At 35.1% G+C, this 19,384-nt stretch overlaps 1 protein-coding gene across 1 annotated transcript in view; it reads right to left on the bottom strand.

Annotated features, from left to right (window-relative positions):
• The window catches only part of SNX29 (sorting nexin 29), a 138,382-nt gene that overhangs the window by 113,415 nt on the left and 5,583 nt on the right, over positions 1–19,384 (bottom strand). Inside the window, exons 3-10 of the mRNA XM_009639592.2 lie at positions 18,776–18,840; positions 17,868–17,920; positions 14,297–14,421; positions 9,078–9,258; positions 7,022–7,092; positions 5,890–6,138; positions 3,651–4,020; positions 2,853–2,971 (exon numbers count right to left, since the gene is read on the bottom strand). Coding sequence (XP_009637887.2) covers positions 2,853–2,971; positions 3,651–4,020; positions 5,890–6,138; positions 7,022–7,092; positions 9,078–9,258; positions 14,297–14,421; positions 17,868–17,920; positions 18,776–18,840 — 1,233 coding nt within the window. The remainder of the gene's footprint in view (positions 1–2,852; positions 2,972–3,650; positions 4,021–5,889; positions 6,139–7,021; positions 7,093–9,077; positions 9,259–14,296; positions 14,422–17,867; positions 17,921–18,775; positions 18,841–19,384) is intronic.

The following is a 19,384-nucleotide window of genomic DNA, read 5'->3' as shown; positions in this document are numbered from 1 at the left end:
CTTATATGTATTAAGACCTATAAACCAAAATATTGGGTTAAACTATATATTTTACAAAGCTCATTAAGCATGTTTCAGTAAAAATGTCATAATAATAATGACCTTGCCACTTACTGGGCTGAACTGCCCTCAGAAAAAGCTTACCCACAGTCCCTCCGATATCATTCATCTAGCTAAAGCGTAACTTCCAAAGTCAAGCAAACAACTGCCTATGGCAACTTTCAGTCTCATCAAATTGACATTATGGCTGGGGAGAGGGTGACTGTACCCATGTGTATCACTCTCCCTAACTGGTTGACGTTTGGGTTACATGATGAGCCTTTTAGTGAAGACTGCCTGCACATTCTGTCAGTTCAGGACTGTTCAGATGGGCTCAGTGACAGCATGGGAAGTTGAAATCAGTAAGTCAGACAGCATAATTTCTGTTGCTGCTTCCTATAATAGATGAAGACACCTTTGACCAGCCCAATGCCACACTGTTCTGGCTTGCATGCTGGACCATAGGGTTTATCACGAAGAGGGGCAGGAGGAGAACTGAAAATATCTGTGTAACATGCCAGAAGGGATCTGAATGGGCCCTGTTGTTGATCATCTCGTGTAGTCTGAGCATTGTCTTCAAAACAGCTCTGAGATGAAGCAAGATGAAACAAGGGCCTTTGGTATCTCCTTAATAAAATTAAGCCCCTGTTACACTTATTGTTGTGCTCTCTGGTCATCTGTCTCCAGCACTAAAATCGTGGCTTGGTCTCCTGACTCGATTTCAGCTACAAACGCCTAGCTCTAGCTCCTGGTCCCTTGTGACATCTGACCGGCTACTAATTCCCACAGCCCAGCTGCGAGCTCCCATTCCACGTACACACACCCCAAACAGGAATGTTTACCTGTATTCCAGATTTCAATCTGTTGCAGTCAGCAAATACTTATAAATCTATAGACTTTTTCTAACATTTTCTGTAAAAAATCTAATAGAACACTAAGCCACAAACTACATAATGTTTTCTAAATCCATTCCTTCATAAATTGAAATTGTGGGAGCACAAGAAAAAAAAAAAATGTACTTTCTATTTTTTTTTGAACCACTAGCATTTCTTAAGATGTGTATGTCTTAAAATACAGCAGAGGGCAGTATAGTATTATTTTACAATTCACATTTTTATCACTGAACTTACAGAACTGAATTACATTTCATAGGCCTTCAATTAACGGGCCATTTGAACTTTTGGCACATAAAACATATATGCAAAAAATACGAAATATTTTACAATTGAAACATCATTTGAATGCCACTGAGTTTTTAAGTCGTCACTGAAATGAGAATACCTACCCAAAGTTTTTATAAAAGCAATGTTTTATAAACAGCTAGCAAAACATTAACTGGGGGGAGAGTGGGACGAAGAAGGGAGGTTGCAGGGTGGTGGTTTTGTTTGTTTCTGGTTTTGATACCAATACAGACTCTGGAAAAGCACCAGGTCTTCTTTTCCTTCGACAATTTTCATTGCTTGCTTCAAGATCTCCAAATGTTCCATGTCACTCTTGAAGCGCAGTACCCCAAACTGCATACAATATTGCAGCTGAGGCCCCATCAAAGCCAACTGAGCATAAATTTACAAATGACACTTTCATTTATGCATGTTCATACGAAGTGCTTTTACTGCAGAAGCACAGCACTGCTAATTCACTATCAGCTTGTGACCCACTATAGTGGGTCTCCTGCAGAAAACATGAATGAAAAATTAGATATGAGCTGGCAATTGCTGCTCACAGCCCAGAAAGCAAATCTTATCCTGGGCTGCATAAAATGAAACATGGCAAGCTGGGTGAGGGCGGTGATTCTCCCCCTCTATTTTGCTTTCGTGAGACCCCACCTTGAGTACTGTATCCAGCTCTGGAGTCCACAGTACAAGAAAGATATGAACCTGTTAGAGTGGGTCCAGAGAAGGGCCATAAAAATGATCAGAGGGCTAGAACACCTCTCCTATGAAGAAAGGCTGAAAGAGTTGGGGTTGTTCAGGCTGGAGAAGAGAAGGCTCTGGGGAGAACTTACTGCAGCCTTTGAATATATAAAGAGGGCTTATAAGAAAGACAGAGACAGACTTTTTACCATGAACTGCAAGTGACAGGACAAGGGGCAATGGTTTTAAACTGAAAGAGGGTAGATTTATGCTGGATATAAGAAAGAAATTTTTTTTACAATGAGGGTGGTGAGACACAGGAACAGGTTGTCCAAAGAAGTTGTGGGTGCCCCTCAAGGCCAGGTTGGTCGTGCTTTGAGCAACCTGGTCTGGTGGAAGGTGTCCCTGCCTGTGGCAGGGGGGTTGGACTAGACGCCCTTTGAAGAACCCTTCCAACCCAAACCATCCTAGGATTCTATGACTCCCATATCCTTTTCTGAAGAAGTATTTCCTAGCCAATCATTCCTCATCCTGTATATACACAGATAACAGCTTCTATTGAACTTCATCCAATATTTGATACTTTCTCCAATCTGTCAAGATTAATTTGAATTCAAATTCTCAAACACACTTGCAGCTTCTTCCAGCTTAGTGATATCTAGAAAATGAGTAAGGATACTTTCTATGCAACCAACCTAAACATTAATATAATACCATACAAGACCACAGCTTAATCCCAGCAAAACTCTGGTTTATTTTGACATTGATAAATCCTCCTCAACTAAATATCTACTCAAATGGAGAACTCTGATTCAGATCTAGAATAAATTTTAATTAAACATCCCATCCCAGTTGTGCAACATCTCCTATGTCCTTACAATCCCATTATTTCTTACCATTGTCCCATGTTAGAAATTCTGTTATAAAGTTTGCTGGAATTTGGTAAATTAAAGTACCTACCTGTTTGGGAGTAAGAGCCAACAGCACTGACAGGAAATAGAACATCTGAGTCATCATTCAGGACCTGCAAAGGAGTCCAACTGCATATCTGAGAATTGCATGTGCCTATTTCATGAGGCCTAGATTTAAAACAAACAAACAAAACAACCTATTTATACAGTCAATAGTCACATATACAATGTTTATGTTTCTTTCAGATATATCACTGCAAGAAAAATCTTTATTTCAATCTGCCTGCCGATTTCTTGGTTCAGACATACATAAATTCACCAAAGATCAGACCATTCCAAAGCAGATGAGACAAGCAGTGCTTGCCTCTTTTTCTCCAAAGGGATTTCTGTGTCAGAAATAAAGAGGGCATATTATTACCTAAAATTATTCTTTTTCTCTCAGTTTTGTCTTGTCTTGTTTAACTATTTACTCCGATGATAACAGGCTTACTCTGTTTAAAATACGTGGGTTTACTGTGAAAGCAAAATAGAGTTGATATCACACTAAGAATATGTAAATTTCAAACAGGCCCAAATTACAGCCCAGCTATATCATGCAACAAATTTCAACAACTGAGAACTTCAAGGAGAACAAGTTTGAAATCCTGAAATGTTGGGTTTCAGCGGAACTTCGAAGCAAAATACCATCACCACAGTGGCCCAAGTGGTTTAAATGATGGAAAAAAAAAAAAAAATAAGGGGACGGGGGAACCTATAGTTCTGTTAGTTACATGAATTTGCCAGTACCCACGAAGGAAGCATGGGAGGGTAATTAAAAATTACCACTGGCTCCAGCAAAATTACTTACTTTTCAGAAGCTTCAGTTTCACCTTCTACGCCTTTATTTCCTAACATTTTCCCACATAGCTCATCCTCATCCACATCTTCATCATCAATGCTCTTCACATCTAGTTTCTGGTATTCATACTCTCCATTCATGAATACCGAATTGCTCTTCCACGAATGGTTACTTTCACTTCCATTCAAATTTTTTCCAAGAGTGCTTTCAGATGAGGATAATACAAGAACTGAAGATTTGTCTACACTCTCCTCTGAACTTTCTCCTGTAATCAAAGTCTTTGTGGCATCCCCCAAATTTTGCTCATCTTCCTCTTCATCAAATGAAATAATATTTGTCACTCTCTTCTTCTTTTTTCGATCTTTTTTATATTTCAAATCTAGTACCAACACAAAGGTTTATGTATTTTAGAAAAGAGAAACAACAGTTGGTTTTTTTTCTTAAAAGAACTCATGTGCAAAATTAGTTTAGTAAAGAAAAAAATATTTATATCTACAACACATTTCATTATCTTTCCATAGACATGAGCTTTTAGATCTTTACCATCTTTATTTCATATGCCTTACATAATTCAGATTTTAGAAGATATTCTGGAGGTGCATTCATAACAGTATTCAATGGGAACTGGAAAAAAAAATTCAACAAACTTATAAAATGAAATTAAAAATAAAAAGTTAGCCTTTCCATCACTTTGTCCCATGGAATGTGGCTAGTGTGCATTGCAGAGTATGTCTGTACAACAGAGAAAACATGAAACACTTCTGGGGAGAAAAAATTAAAAAATTCACAACACAAAGAAATCCACAACTTGAAATCAAATAAAGTTAGTTTTGTCTATTGTCTAGAAGTTGAGCAGTCAGTTTTCAGAAAAAGAAATTAAGCTTGCTCCCTCCCTCAGCTAATTAGCTCTTGGTCTAGAAATACGCTGAAACCCTCTCTGATTACATCACGTGTATGCTGTGACAGTACTTATTTTTAAATTATTACCTATTCTCATTGATTCTGATGTGCACACAAGGCTAAATGACCTTGTGGTGTGGAAGCACTCTAAGAAATATCAGAAATTTACTCAGGAAGACAACTCACATTGGGACTAAACTGCTTTGTTTAATTCAAGTCTAGCTGTTATATATCCACAAAACACATTAAAATACTTTTAAGAGTAAGAGGATGTTAAAACCCGTTCTGGATAAAAATAGAATTCCAGCAAAGAACATAGACTTTAATGAAAACATCTGACTTGCTCTAACATTCAACATATAATGGCATTTGAACAAACTTTTTAAAGTGACATTTTATTGCAAGCTGTACATTACATGTACTATACATATACTGTACCTTATGTGATAGTCATGTGCAGCATATGGTCAACTATTCTGTTATTTCATCTTGCAAACCTATTCTATACTAACAAAGTTATGCCAAGTCAAGTATCACCTACGGTTTTAATCTCATTTATAAGTGCTGAACAACAAAAGCTTTACCTCAAGTTTGTGTTTTGAGACAGCCTATTTTAAATGCTAACTAAAAGATTTTATCTCAACTTCTATTCCTACCAGCTAACATTCACATGTGTGTTTTTTCCTTTTTCTCATAACCAAAACAGTTTAAAGCCTAAACACAAACCTTGTTTCTTAATTGAAAAACACATAAATCCTAGAATCTTCCTGCACTTTTGTACCTTTACAAAGCAAAACATTCTTTCAGCTCAACTTCTGGAAACAAAGATGATAAAATATTCCTTTGCTATTTTGAGAACTGAAAATGTATAATGAGCATCAGATTTTGCCTGATTATACATAGGCACTGCTTGAAGAAGATTACAAGCTAAGATTTTTATCTGATATACAACAACAGATATATAGCAGTGTTTTTCTGACTGAGAAATAGCAGAAAGAAAACATATTAAAAATGAAAAATCATTACATCAGAAACTGCAAGGCATAGTCTTATGAATAGGAAATTGAAATTCAGGTTGCAAGCAAGGCACTTAACCAGTAAGACAGTTTAGCCTCCCTCTCGCAGTGATACAAGCAAGCTAAAATACACATATATCATCCAGTATTGACACCAGTATTTCTAAAAAATGTCATACTTTTTATTTCTCACTCAACTAGTTTGCATGTGTAGTGCACTTTTAAGGTTTTTGTACCATAATAGTGCATTAAATTTAACTGAAAAATTTATTTAAATGAACTTGAATATTTTATAAGTTTCCGAATGACACTAACATTGCAAAAATGCTTACCAGCATTTACATTCCTTGAGAGAACAGGAAGCGGGTCAGTGTCTTGATCAGGTTTTATTAGAATCGAGACAGCAGATGATGCAGTTATTTCTCTAAGAAGGCTGCTAACACCCTGAGTGGATTCTTTCAATAACGAGGTTACATTTTGCGTTGATTCCTTTAACAAATCCGACACGGTGGGTATGCATTTGCTCTGCCCATTTAAATCCTTATTATCAATGTTGATGGCAAAAAGAATGGAGTTCAGACCTTCAGATAAAAGATGGGGGGGGGGGGGGGGGGAAGACCAAAAAGCCACGATATACTTCGTACAAAAGTTATAAAGATAAAACCTAAGTATTAACAAAGCTAAGACATGTAAAACATTTCCCCAAAAATTTCCCACAGTTCTCCATGTACGAATTCTTATTCTTTCATGTACCATTCATTCTTTTTTAGATGATATTTGAGCTGATGCAATCAGTTCTGAATTTAACTTGATGGCTGTTCAGCTGCACATTAAATAAGCAGTAAGTACTGTGAACTCATTTATTTATAACCTTTTATTTAAACCCATTTCACTGCATCTTTAATATTTGCTGGTTCCTATATTCTATTAAGAAAAACTCCTGTGAACCCTATCTTGCAGAACAAAACATGTGACCACATATCTGAGAAAAGGGGTGTAAAAGGTAATAATAGATCACTTCTGTCGTCGAACTCTAGAAAAGGCAATTATCTGTTATCATTCTTTACTCTTAGGTTCCTTCCATGTATTTATCTATAATTTGCATCTTACTATAAAAAGTCTATCATCACTCTTTTCTAGTTGGGAATAACCCATTTTGTTTTCTCTAAATTGTCCTAGTTTTTAAAAAAAAAGTTAGCCCTGACTCATGAAGGGTTAGAAAATTTATGTGAAAGACTTTTGAACAGCAGGAAGGCCAGATCCAGTGTTTTAACAGTTCATCAATTCATAGCATAAATTGGCATAATACCTGAATCACAATACAATCACCCTGAATGTGCAACTGACACATTCTCCACATTAGCAAAGAGTGTTAGAGAAGCTCCTCACAACCAGAAACAGATATAACATCCCAAAATGAAATAGTTTTCCAAGAAAAATATATAATTTAAGAGAAAGTCTTACCAGCTGCCATCGTAGGGATCATACTAGAACGTTCTTCATCCATCATAAAAGACCAGTCTTCATAGAAGACACTATGATTTGCAAGGAAGAAAAAAAAAAAAAAAAAAAAAAAAAAGAATATGCAGTCCTATATTAACATATATTCTGCTTCTAAATGACACGGAAAGTCTGAAAAATAAGTATGAGTACACCAATGGATCAAATTGTATATCATGGTAACTCCCTGAGGCCTGAAATATATAGAATTGTCTGAACAGTTATCAAAGACATGCTGAATAGTATTTTATCTTCAATTTTAGCTCTGCATTTTTTAATGAGAAAAAAGCCACTTAGGGCAAGGAGGTTTACACTACATTAGCAGTCACAATATTTTGCTACACCTATTGCTATACTGCATATATAAGGTTTTTAATAACTATAGTTGACCAGAATTACCAAGCCATTTTATAAAATATTAGAACGCAGGAATACAAACAAAAAGATCCACTTCATCTTGAGCAACCTGATCTAGTGAAAGATGTCCCTGCCCACAGCAGGGGGGCTGGAGTATACGATCTTGAAAGGTCCCTTCTAACCCAACCATTCTATTATTCTATGATTCGGTGACCTGTTACAATACCCAAAACCACATCAATTATCCTAAATAGTTAAGAGTCAACTAGGAATTTGGATGTAAGAAAAAAAATGTTAACAGGAATTTCACTGTGAACATGTGAATTTACTTGTTCTAAACCTGGTTCTTTTTACTAGCAGGATGCTGTATTTTTTACTATCAGCATTCAGTTAACTAAATATAAAAACAGATAGCAAGAAAACCCTCAACCTATATTAAACAGTTGTGACAGACTGATTTAAAAGTTTCTAAAACAGATAAGAATTGAGGATGTAAACTGACTCTGTAAATCCCGTTTGAATTTGGATAACATTTACATTTTAAATACACTGGAATAAGCCTTTTTAGAAATAATATTTCATGTACAACACAGAGAGTGTTGATAATCCTAATACTGCGCAAGCATTGCTACAAGCATAACAGTAATTAGTTACTTATTGTCACTATTGTAAATAGCAATCCAATAGTGTCACTATTCTAAATAGCAATAAAGTCACTAATTTCCTCACAAGAGTTTTCAGATTTTTTTTTCCTTTGTTGTTTCATTCATCTTCATTTGATTTCATATCAAAATCTGTCTTGAAAGAAAGACAGAGAGGACTGGAACAGACTAAAAATGAAAAGGAGGTACTAATGAGCTCAGTTCTGGCAATAATCTTACCCAGTACATCCATTAATTGATGCAAATGGAAAGAATGCCTTTCTGCTGAATCCGCTGGACTTGAGCAAGCTCAACAGTTATTAATAAAAAAGGAAAAAAACTCAAATTTTCAAAAAGAAAAGGAGCTGAAGATGTAGGAGGAAAAAGCTAGGACTCTGTTAAATATGAACTTAAGTGCATTTTGCACATCCAAAGAACCTTAGGATTTCACGACATGTAGTAAATTATTCTCAGTAACTCCATAACAAGAAGGTTCACAAACTGATACAAAACCACTTCCAAGTGATCTGCAGTAGTGGCTACATATTGCTTGACTGCTGGAGCTTTTCAATTACAGGATGAGCATCTCCAAAAGGCAACAGGCAACTACCATTGATGAACTGATAAGATCAAGGCTGCAGTTGTGTACTATTTTGATGGAATGAGAGGGGCACCTCAAAGCATGGTGTCAAGGTCTCAGTGAGGAAAACTGTCGAAAGAATAGGGAAGGGAATTAGGAAAGAGGATGGAAATGAAGATAAGGATAGAAGCATATATTCTCACGTGCTAGAATGAAGCCAGTTTCAGGTCACATGTTGATACAGGAACAAGCCACCATCTTAATGGCTGCCAAAATTTCAAAAATGAACACCACAAAAGTATGAGGTTAAGTGGCTTCACTAGCACAGCAATTAATAAGGTGTATTATTGCAGCTGTGTTTTTTGGATGGTCGGGTTTTTTTATTCTCAGTACTTCATTTATCAATACATTTCCTGCATTACAAAGGCATCAAATACAGTACCTGAGTCGATTCTTATCTGCAAGCAGCATATGAACATATCTTTCCAGGGAATGTTCATTTAATGCACAGCGCAACCAAGCCCGACCTCTACCAATATCTGTAGTAATTGTCTTCAGAGAGTAAAAGCGCTGCAGTTCATGCTTATTCAGAACTTCTTTCACATAGTACCAAAACACTGGCTCTGCAGTAAAAATAAAATAAAATATAATAATAATAATGATCATCATCACCACCCCACCAAAAACCACTATGCTCATCTGAATGCATTTACGTGCAATTTTAGAAAACAAGCAGGTAATAGTATATAACATTGAAGAAAGGTGAATCATTTACCATCTTTATGTAACTCTCCAGTTAAATAGGTTATTTATTTCTTCAGAACTTGGGCTATTTAAGCACTTAGAACTTTTCACTTCATTGAAAAAGCCAAACACACACGTTAAAGGTTTCTGTCTTACATTTTTATTTTCACATTTAAAAGCATATTTAAGCTAGTATTTCATCCATAGAACAGGTTCAGATGTTTAGCTGGGAATATATTGTGCAAAGCAAAAAAGTTCTTTAGAACTCTCTTACTGGTGATTGTGAAGTGTTAGAAGTTAGGTCCAAAGGAATGGGTAGCTCCAGAATTTGCAGACACACAAATGACAAATTCATGTTACTTTAAAAAACAAGTGTTACATTTAAAAGGCAACAGTACCTCTTTCCACTAAAATACTTTCCTTGCCCTGTCCCCAAAGATATATAAGGTTTTTTTGTAGTTTTTCAATCGGAGGCAACAAAAAAGTATATCAGTAATTGTAAATATACAATAAAACACCTAGTATTTTACATATTCTTGTTTCCTAACCGAATAAGAATATAATTTTAAGGACACATTTATTACAATTTCGCTCTTACCATTTTCTCAGGGTGAAAAGAACAACCAAACATCAGATAATTCATCTGTAAGACTCAAATCATTACTGTATGGTATAGTTTGACAATCATTAGTCATTAATGTTTCATCAAATACATACCGCTTGAACGTATCTTAAAACATAATATTAACAATAACGTTCATGTGGCTTTGATTTGTTATAAATAGAATTGCTCAAATAATGAACAGTTTGAAAGCTGTTAATCTATACAGTTAGCAATTTATTAAGAGAATTAATTTAAGGCAAATACAATATTTTTATGAGAAAAAAAAAATCTGAGAAACCTAACCATGACAAGAACAATTTAAAATACATCAATCTCTCAAGGAAGACATGTAGATACTCCTTTTGACAGTTTAATGAATGTCTTTGCTCAGCATTTTTTTTTTAATGTTAACAAAAAAGGGAAAATAATTCACAAGTACAAGTGAATGGTGCACTATCACCTCAAATATTATGCTGGCTTTTGATTATAATCTCAATGTAGGTAGCAAAAAGCAGATATTTAAAGATGGGTAAGATATTTCCTCAAAGACACAGAAAAGAAATTCACATGAGAGAAGACAGATTGATCCTGCCACTCTTTGCTTATCACTTTTCTAACTCTTTTTTAATGCAGTAAGAATTTTAAGAAAAGGACATCCATGCTTCTTCTCTTTATGTCTGCTAAATAAAGAGAATGCAGTCAGATTTTGACTAGGTTTTCAGTACAGCTTATGACTTCTTTTGGTGAAATATGCTTATTTGCGGGGGGGTGTGTGTGTGTGTGTGTTATTATTTTCTGATGAAAGCTAAATACATCATTTCGATTAGCAAAGTTTATAATACAAGTTTTTAAACCTAAGCACATAACAAGCAGGTTAGACTCATTAACAAAAAAATTTGCCATACAGGTCTAGCAGCTATGCAAGAATAACACAGAGCTCTTCTAAATTAGACAAATGTGCAAAACACAGGAACCATTGAATTGACAATGTAGGATGCAAAACTAAAGATATACTTTGCTGAACTAGGACCTCATAGGCACATTAACATGCAGACAACAAGGAGGTCCACTGAACATAAAACAGCATTTAATACCATATGTCCTACTCCTTTGGCTTCAACTTATTTGATCTGCATTTCAAAAATAAAACGCATGTAAACATAAAAAAAAAAAAAAAAGGCATTCTTCAAAATGCCAGATTTGTATCATGATGACAGTGATTTAATGATTTCATTGTTTCTTGTGACCAATGAAATTCATTTTTCCATCTTCCTAAAGCTCAAAATAATACTAAAGTAGGAAGTGAAAACATTACAGAAATAGAGAAAATAAGCAGATTTACCCATGTGCGGAGGAGAGTGAAACTCAGTGTTGCTTGACATTCTGGTTGTTTACAGATATCAAGGATTTTGAAAAAAGTAATAAAGACAAAATTTTGCTTCAGCCTGGAGAAGAGATGGCTTAGGGGGAGGGAAGACACCTAATAGCAGTACTCCAGTAACTACGAGGAAGGCATCAAGAAGACTGATTCAGGCTCTTCACATCAGCACACAGCAGGAGGACAGCAGACAACAGGCATAAGTTAAAAAAACAGAGGCTCAGACTGGATATAAGGAAAAACTCTTTCATCATGAGGACAGTCAAATGTTGTAATATGATTGACCAAAGAGGCTGGCAGTCCATGGAGGTTTTCAAGTCCCAAACGGATAAAGCCCTGAGCAACCTCGTTTAACCTCATAGATGATCTTTGTAGGAGTGGAGACCTCCTGAGGACCTTTCCAACTTCAATTAACCTATGATCCTCTGATTGAATGCAGAAAAAACCATAAACTATTACTGCTAATACTGACAGAAAGGTTTCAGCAAGTCTAGAACCTCTAATAAAACAGTATAAAGAGAAGCCAGAGGCAATGGAAGAGTTGATCTATTTAAAATCTTTCAACAACACTGTCCTAATAATTTTTAGCAAATACTGCATCAGCTACATTATTCTCACATAACCTTAACTGGAGTTATTGTTACAAACTAAAGACAGAATACAGTTTTATTGTTTGCTGGTTTTGTTTGGATTGCTTAATAGAAGATCAAAGGAGCTGCATATACCTGTAACAACCATTCTGTCAATTCATACCAAATCACACTGATGTTAGGAATATATTTACTTGAATATATATTTTAAAAATGAAAATATTTTAAATAAGACTTTTAAGTCATAGTTCCAAAAAACTACTACTGGAGTTTTTACTTGAAAGTTTTATTTTCATTTAAGAAAAACAAAGTAAAACACTGAGGCTTAAATGCAAAATGTTGCTACATTGTTTACAACCTTTTGAAAGTAGCTTGTCTTAAAGCATCTGTAAATTTTAAAAAAAGAAACAAAAACAAAACAAAAAAAAAACCACCACCACTAAACAATTTTATTTTTGAATTGTCAAATCCTGAACGTATAGCCTAAACAGCAGCATTCCACTACGTAACAGATGACACCTGTGATTATGTTAGAATGGAACATAAATCAGACTCATATGCCTGAAAGTGATAAAAATATAGAAGTACTTTGCAACTGCTTTCAGAAGAAAAAACCCAACACCGTAATTCACAAAGATAAATGCAGTGGAACCCAATAATTTCCATTAAAAAAAAAAAAAAACCAGACAAACAACAAACTTCTCTTAGTCACTGTACAGCATTCAATTTCCTGCAAAGCAGCCACGTTTTTGTTCTTAAACTTCGATATATTGCTTAAGCTTCTTAAGGACTAAAAATGATGTTTTCTCCTCTTCCTCCACATCATCTCACTGACAAGCCCCCAAATAAGACACACATACACACAAACATATAACTAAATTGTTACTAAGTTCCCAAGTATCAGAGATGCACCTTTGTACATCTGACCACTAAAAGACAGGACCAAAAATTTCATACACCCTTGACATTACTAACAGTAAGTCAAGAGACAACAAAAGACAAAAGAAATCGTAAGAATTATACGTAGTATCTTCAAAATTAAAGGCATGGTATTTGCATAAATCAGAGAGAGCATAGCAGGAAGAACATTCTCTGTACCAAAGCATAAGACTGTCGATTGCGAGTTGGGGGGACAAAAAGCAGATAATCAAATCAATACCCATTAAAGAGATAGAAACTGCCCAGACACTGATAGAGACCACAGAGTATCTAATCCCCAATTACAATCACACACAAGGGAGACAAAAGCATACAGGAGAGCTGAATAATCTGTAAAAATTGTGTAAACAGCTGAATTTTTCTTGTCTTTCTGCAAAGTGTCTAGTGTTGCCTATTACTAACTAAGAGGCAAACATGGGAAACTCATCAACTGCTCTAAAAGCGTAGCTTTTTTTAGCTCCCAAAAATGCTGCCTGGAGGCTCTAACCCATTAGCAGGAAAGTCAGTACACAAGACCCAACATTTCACCCTATCATCCACAGGAAACAAGTCCATTGTTACAGCAATTTAAAAACACCATTGTATCAAACTACACATTTTGTGCTAAAGTAACATGCATTATATGCAGTTGTATGGTGAAACTGGAAGATATGGCTGGACATCAAAATATATTAACAAATTCTAGTACCACTGAATAAATTAAAAAAAAAAAAACCCACACCCCACTATGTGTTACATGTTACACTTGACAGTTTCAAAAGCCAAAAAGAAACCTCTATATATTATGTGTACCCTGTTTACAGAAAAAGATACTGTATGTCAAACCTCACAACAAAACTGATGAACACCTTCATATACTTTTGATAAAAAAACAAGGGAAACTTTAAGGTGAAGAGAAGGCAACAAAAAATAAAGATATCTTTTCTTCAAATGTCAAGAAAGTAATAAAAAACAATCCAACCAATATAAGTAATCGAAGTTTTGCTTTTAAAATGACATCAATACTTCTAAGTTAAACATATCTGATGCTATAGAAAATAGCAGTTAAAGAACAGAGTAAGACAAGGTTAAGAATGAAAATGTTGTAGTAAAAACTTAACAGCACAATTACACAATTTTAATCCCTACCAAAATTCAAAAGAAATTTGCCCATGATGCTATTCATGACGAAACTGCAGGAAGTGCAGATTTTCCAAACATCAAAATTTCTAGAGAAACGTGGAATGAAAGTTAAATAAAATTAAGAAATCAATAACCATTTTCACTGCTTACTGAGAGTCCAAGCATTAAGCATGCTATCAACAGTCTGCAGTTTGGTACATTGCTTAAAATTTCCTTTAGAAACTGTGTCACTTGTTTGTACTTATCAACTGTTTAAAATAGAACAGTTATGATTAACAAATTACCTGTTTCAGTTTTACTGGAGAAACCTGCTGCTTGTTTGATCGCTGCTGCTGTTAATGCTAATCCTCGGCTCCTCCTCAGACCGTGCTGTAACACAGCTTCAAACTGAGCGCACAAACAAGTGACTCTGCAACAGAATTTTTAAAGAAATTATCTTACATGTAGTGAAAGACCTCTTGTATACACTAATCTCAATATGTGCAAACAGTATAATCTTATACCCACAGTCTCATCATGACTATCCAAACTGGGGCAAAAATTACTTTCAGATGGACAATCAGTTTCAGAAATCATCCTCACCTGCTATAGTAGTTGTTAATCATGCTATTTCAGGTTCAGATTACCTACTTTTCATGTAATGCAATTACATTTTCATAAATATACTTTGTACTACACAGGCAATAAATGATTTTCTGAAAATATGCTATAACTTCCTATGCAATTAATAAAGAATTTTGCTAATTTGCATTAGTACACTATAATTCAAGCCCAGCAAAACAATTAAACATACATTTTTATGTCCTTCAGAAGTCCTAGTCATAGGAAAATATGAAAGATTTTTCTGGAGATGTGTTGAATCTTCAGTTTTTATGTTGTTCTCTACAATACTATTTATAAATTTCCTGATTATGTTTTTGAAATATAACCCAGTTAATAAATCCATTTTCACACAGGTAGAAACATTATAAAACCAGCCAAGTTTTAAAATTCAGCCTGTCAAGGAAAGGAATATTATTGTAACCCACAGGGAATAAAAAGGTTTAAGGTCTAACAGACATGAATGCAATCTGTCTATTTGAAATCTTATTTTCTCTAAGATTTATTTTTGCCATTAAATAAACAATAGCTAAAACTTAAGCTTTGAGAAAGTTGTCCCCTGGCTGTGAAACTGATTACCAAAAGGAAGGGCAGATACTTTAACTAAGTTCAAGCAAATAAATAAAACAGTTGACAAAGTGGCTCAAGACTCTGGCCTGGCATTCCAGAAGTAGAGAGTTCTATTCAGGGTCACAAAAAAGCACAAGATCTCAGGAGAAGCACTGACAGAAAAAGAGGTATATTAACTTTGTTAGGAAAACTCTACTAATAAAGCAGAATATAATTCAAAAAATACTCAAGATAATTGTGGAGCAGTTGTGATTAATTTTTGCCAAGAAGACTGCTGCTGTTAAAAATGGAAATTCCAGCAGATACATGACCCCCAGGGGAAAAAAAAAAAAAAAAAAAAAAAGAAAAAAAATCTACTTGACTTCTTCAACTAAGAAGAAGCAGAACAGAAACTAGGTTCTGTAAAAGAGCTCATATTATTAAAAATCCATGTGTACTGAGAATCAAAGCAAGAAAATTGCAGCATTTTACAGGAAAATTTAGCCACTAGTAAAACAAAATAAAATAAAAAATCAGGTATTCTACGAGGCCCAATATAGATAGTGTATTTACTAGATAGCATCACAAGTGTATCACAAGTTAAATAAACAAATACAGAAAAACATGGAGAAGTCTCCTGTACATAGACATAGTAGAACTCTGAACAATTATAATCTCAAAGACAAAAAAACACCGGGAGAACAAAGCTTGGAGTCACGGATTTTACTGGATTTTGATCCAAATTCTCAGATTATCTTCATTTTCAAAATTATGTCACAATATTTAGCATAGTAACAAACTTAAACACCATGGAATTTAGAAAAAAAAAAAACCCAAAACCTATTCATGTAATCCACTTCCTTTTTAATCCTGAAACTGCCTAGCTATAATCCATTATTCAGCATATCTACTGAATTCTAAGGAAAGTATTTTAAGTAAAATTTGGCCAGCATTGTATCTCTGGAATCCTAACTCTCACTGTTTATTGGAAAACAAATACTAAAGGTCATCATTCAAATTATTAAACAACTGCAGCAAAGCAGTTGCTCAAGCAAACTGAGCAACAAAGCAGAAGTTTTAGATCCAGAGAATTTGCTCTGGATAGGAGGTACTTCTTTCTAGTGAATTTACGCAATATACTACAAAGGCAACATTGTCAATACATTGTCTCACATACTAAACAGTAAAGATTAAATAGCTATCTCCAGTTGATGTTTCTGTGCCAGCAGCTATAGCTGCACAGTCAGTAAGACTGCCAGGTGCTTCAGGCCCACCATCCCTTTATCCCACCTGCACCTTCTTGCTTCCTCCCTCAAACCAGCTTCTGTCCAACAAACCCTGTGCTGAACAGACCCTGCACTGAATTGTTTCCACCATGCTAGTTCAGTAGAACACTTCTCTAAGTCTGTTTCCCCAAAGTACTGTAGGCTGAGACAGCCAAGGGCAGGACAGGATGACAGTAGTAAGCAGAAGTCAGATCGGCTTAAGCTGCCATGGAGCAGCATTAGCCTGGTGTTTCACACACAGACAATGCACAGGAGCTGCATTCCAAGCCACTCCTGAAAGGAGATGGGTTTGTCCTCTCATCCCTTGTTGCTTCTTCCTCCTCTTCTGCACTTCCCATTGCTTCTAGCCGCGTGATCTTCCCCTCCTTGCAGCAACTCTAATATTCACCGGATGTTTTACTGATTTAACTCACTAAAATGGCAGAAAGTTATCCTTTTGCATTTCTTCTTTTATTAGATGAATTCAGAGGGGACTGGATGATCACCAGGCATTGCTTAAAAAGGAGGTGGAAGGGAGTACTACTGAAGTCAGGGACCTTGAGGAGGTATATGAACCCTTCCCTCCCCTTTGGTAGCAATGAATTGTTATGTTGGCTTTCCAGGAGTCATGAAACCACACCATTAGACATGTTCTTAAAGACTGAATTGGGAGGGGATTGGAGAGAATTTTATGCATCATTTGTAAATGGCCAACAGATAATTTACTTCTTCCAAAAGGCAGAGCCAAATTTCAAAGAAATAAGAAAAAGGACAACAAACAACTGCATTTAATCCTGGAGGTTCATTTATCCGAGATACTTCGATAGGACAGATTCTGAGAAAGACTCAATAGGATACAAAAAGCACTGCAATTTCTGTCTGCCAGTCATCTTCTTAAAAGCCTTAGAAACCAATATGCCATATCCAACAACAAATGCAACTAATAGGAATTAAGTGACATTTTTTGACTTATGTTAATGAAAAGGAACAACTTCTCACACAGAAAAAGAAGAAAAACAGGTTTAAAACATGTCAGGAATAAGAAAAAATAAGAATGAAAATTTTCTTAATGACTGTTAAACACACTTGACACTGAAGTGTCAAGCTTCATGAAACACAAGTATACTGGCAATAAATATGCATTCATTTTAAAAGAAATTTTAGAGAAGATAAATTCTCCCAGTCTCATGTTCAGATTTCAGAATTTAACGCTTTGTCATGAACTCTGCAGGCACTTAAACACTTGTAACTTCATACAGAACACCACTCCTCGTTAAGCTGTCAAATTTGTAACAAGATGAAAAGTTCAGTCCTACCTCAGTGTTTGTGTAAACACAAGGAACTGGGGTTTTTTTGAGCGTGTCACAGATTTTGTACCATACATTTGATGTCATTATGATACGTAATCTAAGCACGTTGAAAGTTTCTTAGACTATTTTACCTGCTATCAGAGTCTGAAGCAATTTCTTTTCTTCCCCCAAATCGTATTTGACACTGCAATAAACAGATTTTAATAAATTTGTTACACTAACAAACTCAATATTCTGAAATATTTCCATATAAGAAACAAAGTCATAACAAAAAAGGAAGCAGTACAAAATAAACCATTAGCAAATATAGCCTGCAACCAAAAAAAATGCTTTACAGCATCATGTTCCACTAACGCCCTACTCTCTAGTTCAAATATATTCTTGCTAACCAGAACAACACACCTACAGGTCCTTCAATAAATCTGAGTAAAAATTACTACTTTTGAGTTTTAAATGTACACCCATAAAACCAAACACTGCTCCTATACAGCTCAGTGCTACAATTATGGAAGAATCATTCTTTATAAAACATATAATTGGCTTACTTTTGATGCATTCGTTTGCCTCCCAAGCTCTACTAAATTGAATCCAATCTATGAAATTCTACTTGCTGAACTTCATGTTGATGAAAGATATATACTTTAATAAACCCCATCTTTACCTGTATTTTAACCATTCACTAAAATCCTAGCGTAAAGAAAAAAAGCTGCTACTGTAAAAAAAAAAAAAATTTAGCCTTTGCAGTACACTACAGCTTAGTTCAGTCATACAAGTATTACAAATATACATATGTATAACATATATTCTGTATTATTATATACTTTTATAATACATATAAGTATTACAAACATAATCTGTCAAGAACAAGAATTTTAAACAAATGGTGCATAACAGTCACATTTGCTAGCAGACAAAAATACTCAGTAGTACTGTGTGAAAGACAAGATTTCTTCTTTGTCTGGTAAAGAGGAAAAAAAAGGGCAGACAGTTCCTGCCAGTACTGACAACTCAGAGTATGTATAGATATCAGACTTCTCACCTGCTTAACTGCATCCAGTAGCCGTTCTAGAAGAAACTGTCTTTTAGTGTCATTGTTCTGTGAACCTGAAATTCAACAAAATAATATGATTTTTTTTTTTAATTTTTTTTTTTTTTTAAGAAAAATACATTTGGGCCAACACCAGGGCCCTGAAAACTGTCTTCCCATGCCAATTTTTCCATTAAATATATTAATGTATTTTGTCTAAGTAAAACGATGCAGTATAAGCCTGGGTTTTGAGGTTTCAAGTAGCCTTTCTCTAATATGCAGGAATACTGTTTGAAATATCATCTCGAGTCTTATTTTAGTAAGATTTTGGTTTCATAAGATAAGGTATATTGCAGCAATACCAAATATAGTATAATTGTGCACAATCAGTACAGCGTGCCCCTAGCTTCTTAGCACAACCACCTGTGGGGCCACATTACAAGCCTGGAACTGATGTAATTTAAGATTTTTTAGAATTTTTTTCAACTTTTTTTTTTAGTTGGTTGGATTAGGTGTATGATGGCACTCACGCTGCAACCTCATAAATGCTCATTCTGGAACAACTATCAGGGTAGTATATCATTATAGCACAAGAAGAGAATGGAAATTGAGAAAGAGACA

The sequence above is a fragment of the Egretta garzetta genome, unplaced genomic scaffold, assembly GCF_000687185.1.
Source record: "Egretta garzetta isolate BGI_Z169 unplaced genomic scaffold, ASM68718v1 scaffold575, whole genome shotgun sequence".
Taxonomy (NCBI): domain Eukaryota; kingdom Metazoa; phylum Chordata; class Aves; order Pelecaniformes; family Ardeidae; genus Egretta; species Egretta garzetta.
This window is presented reverse-complemented; position numbering and strand designations above follow the sequence as displayed.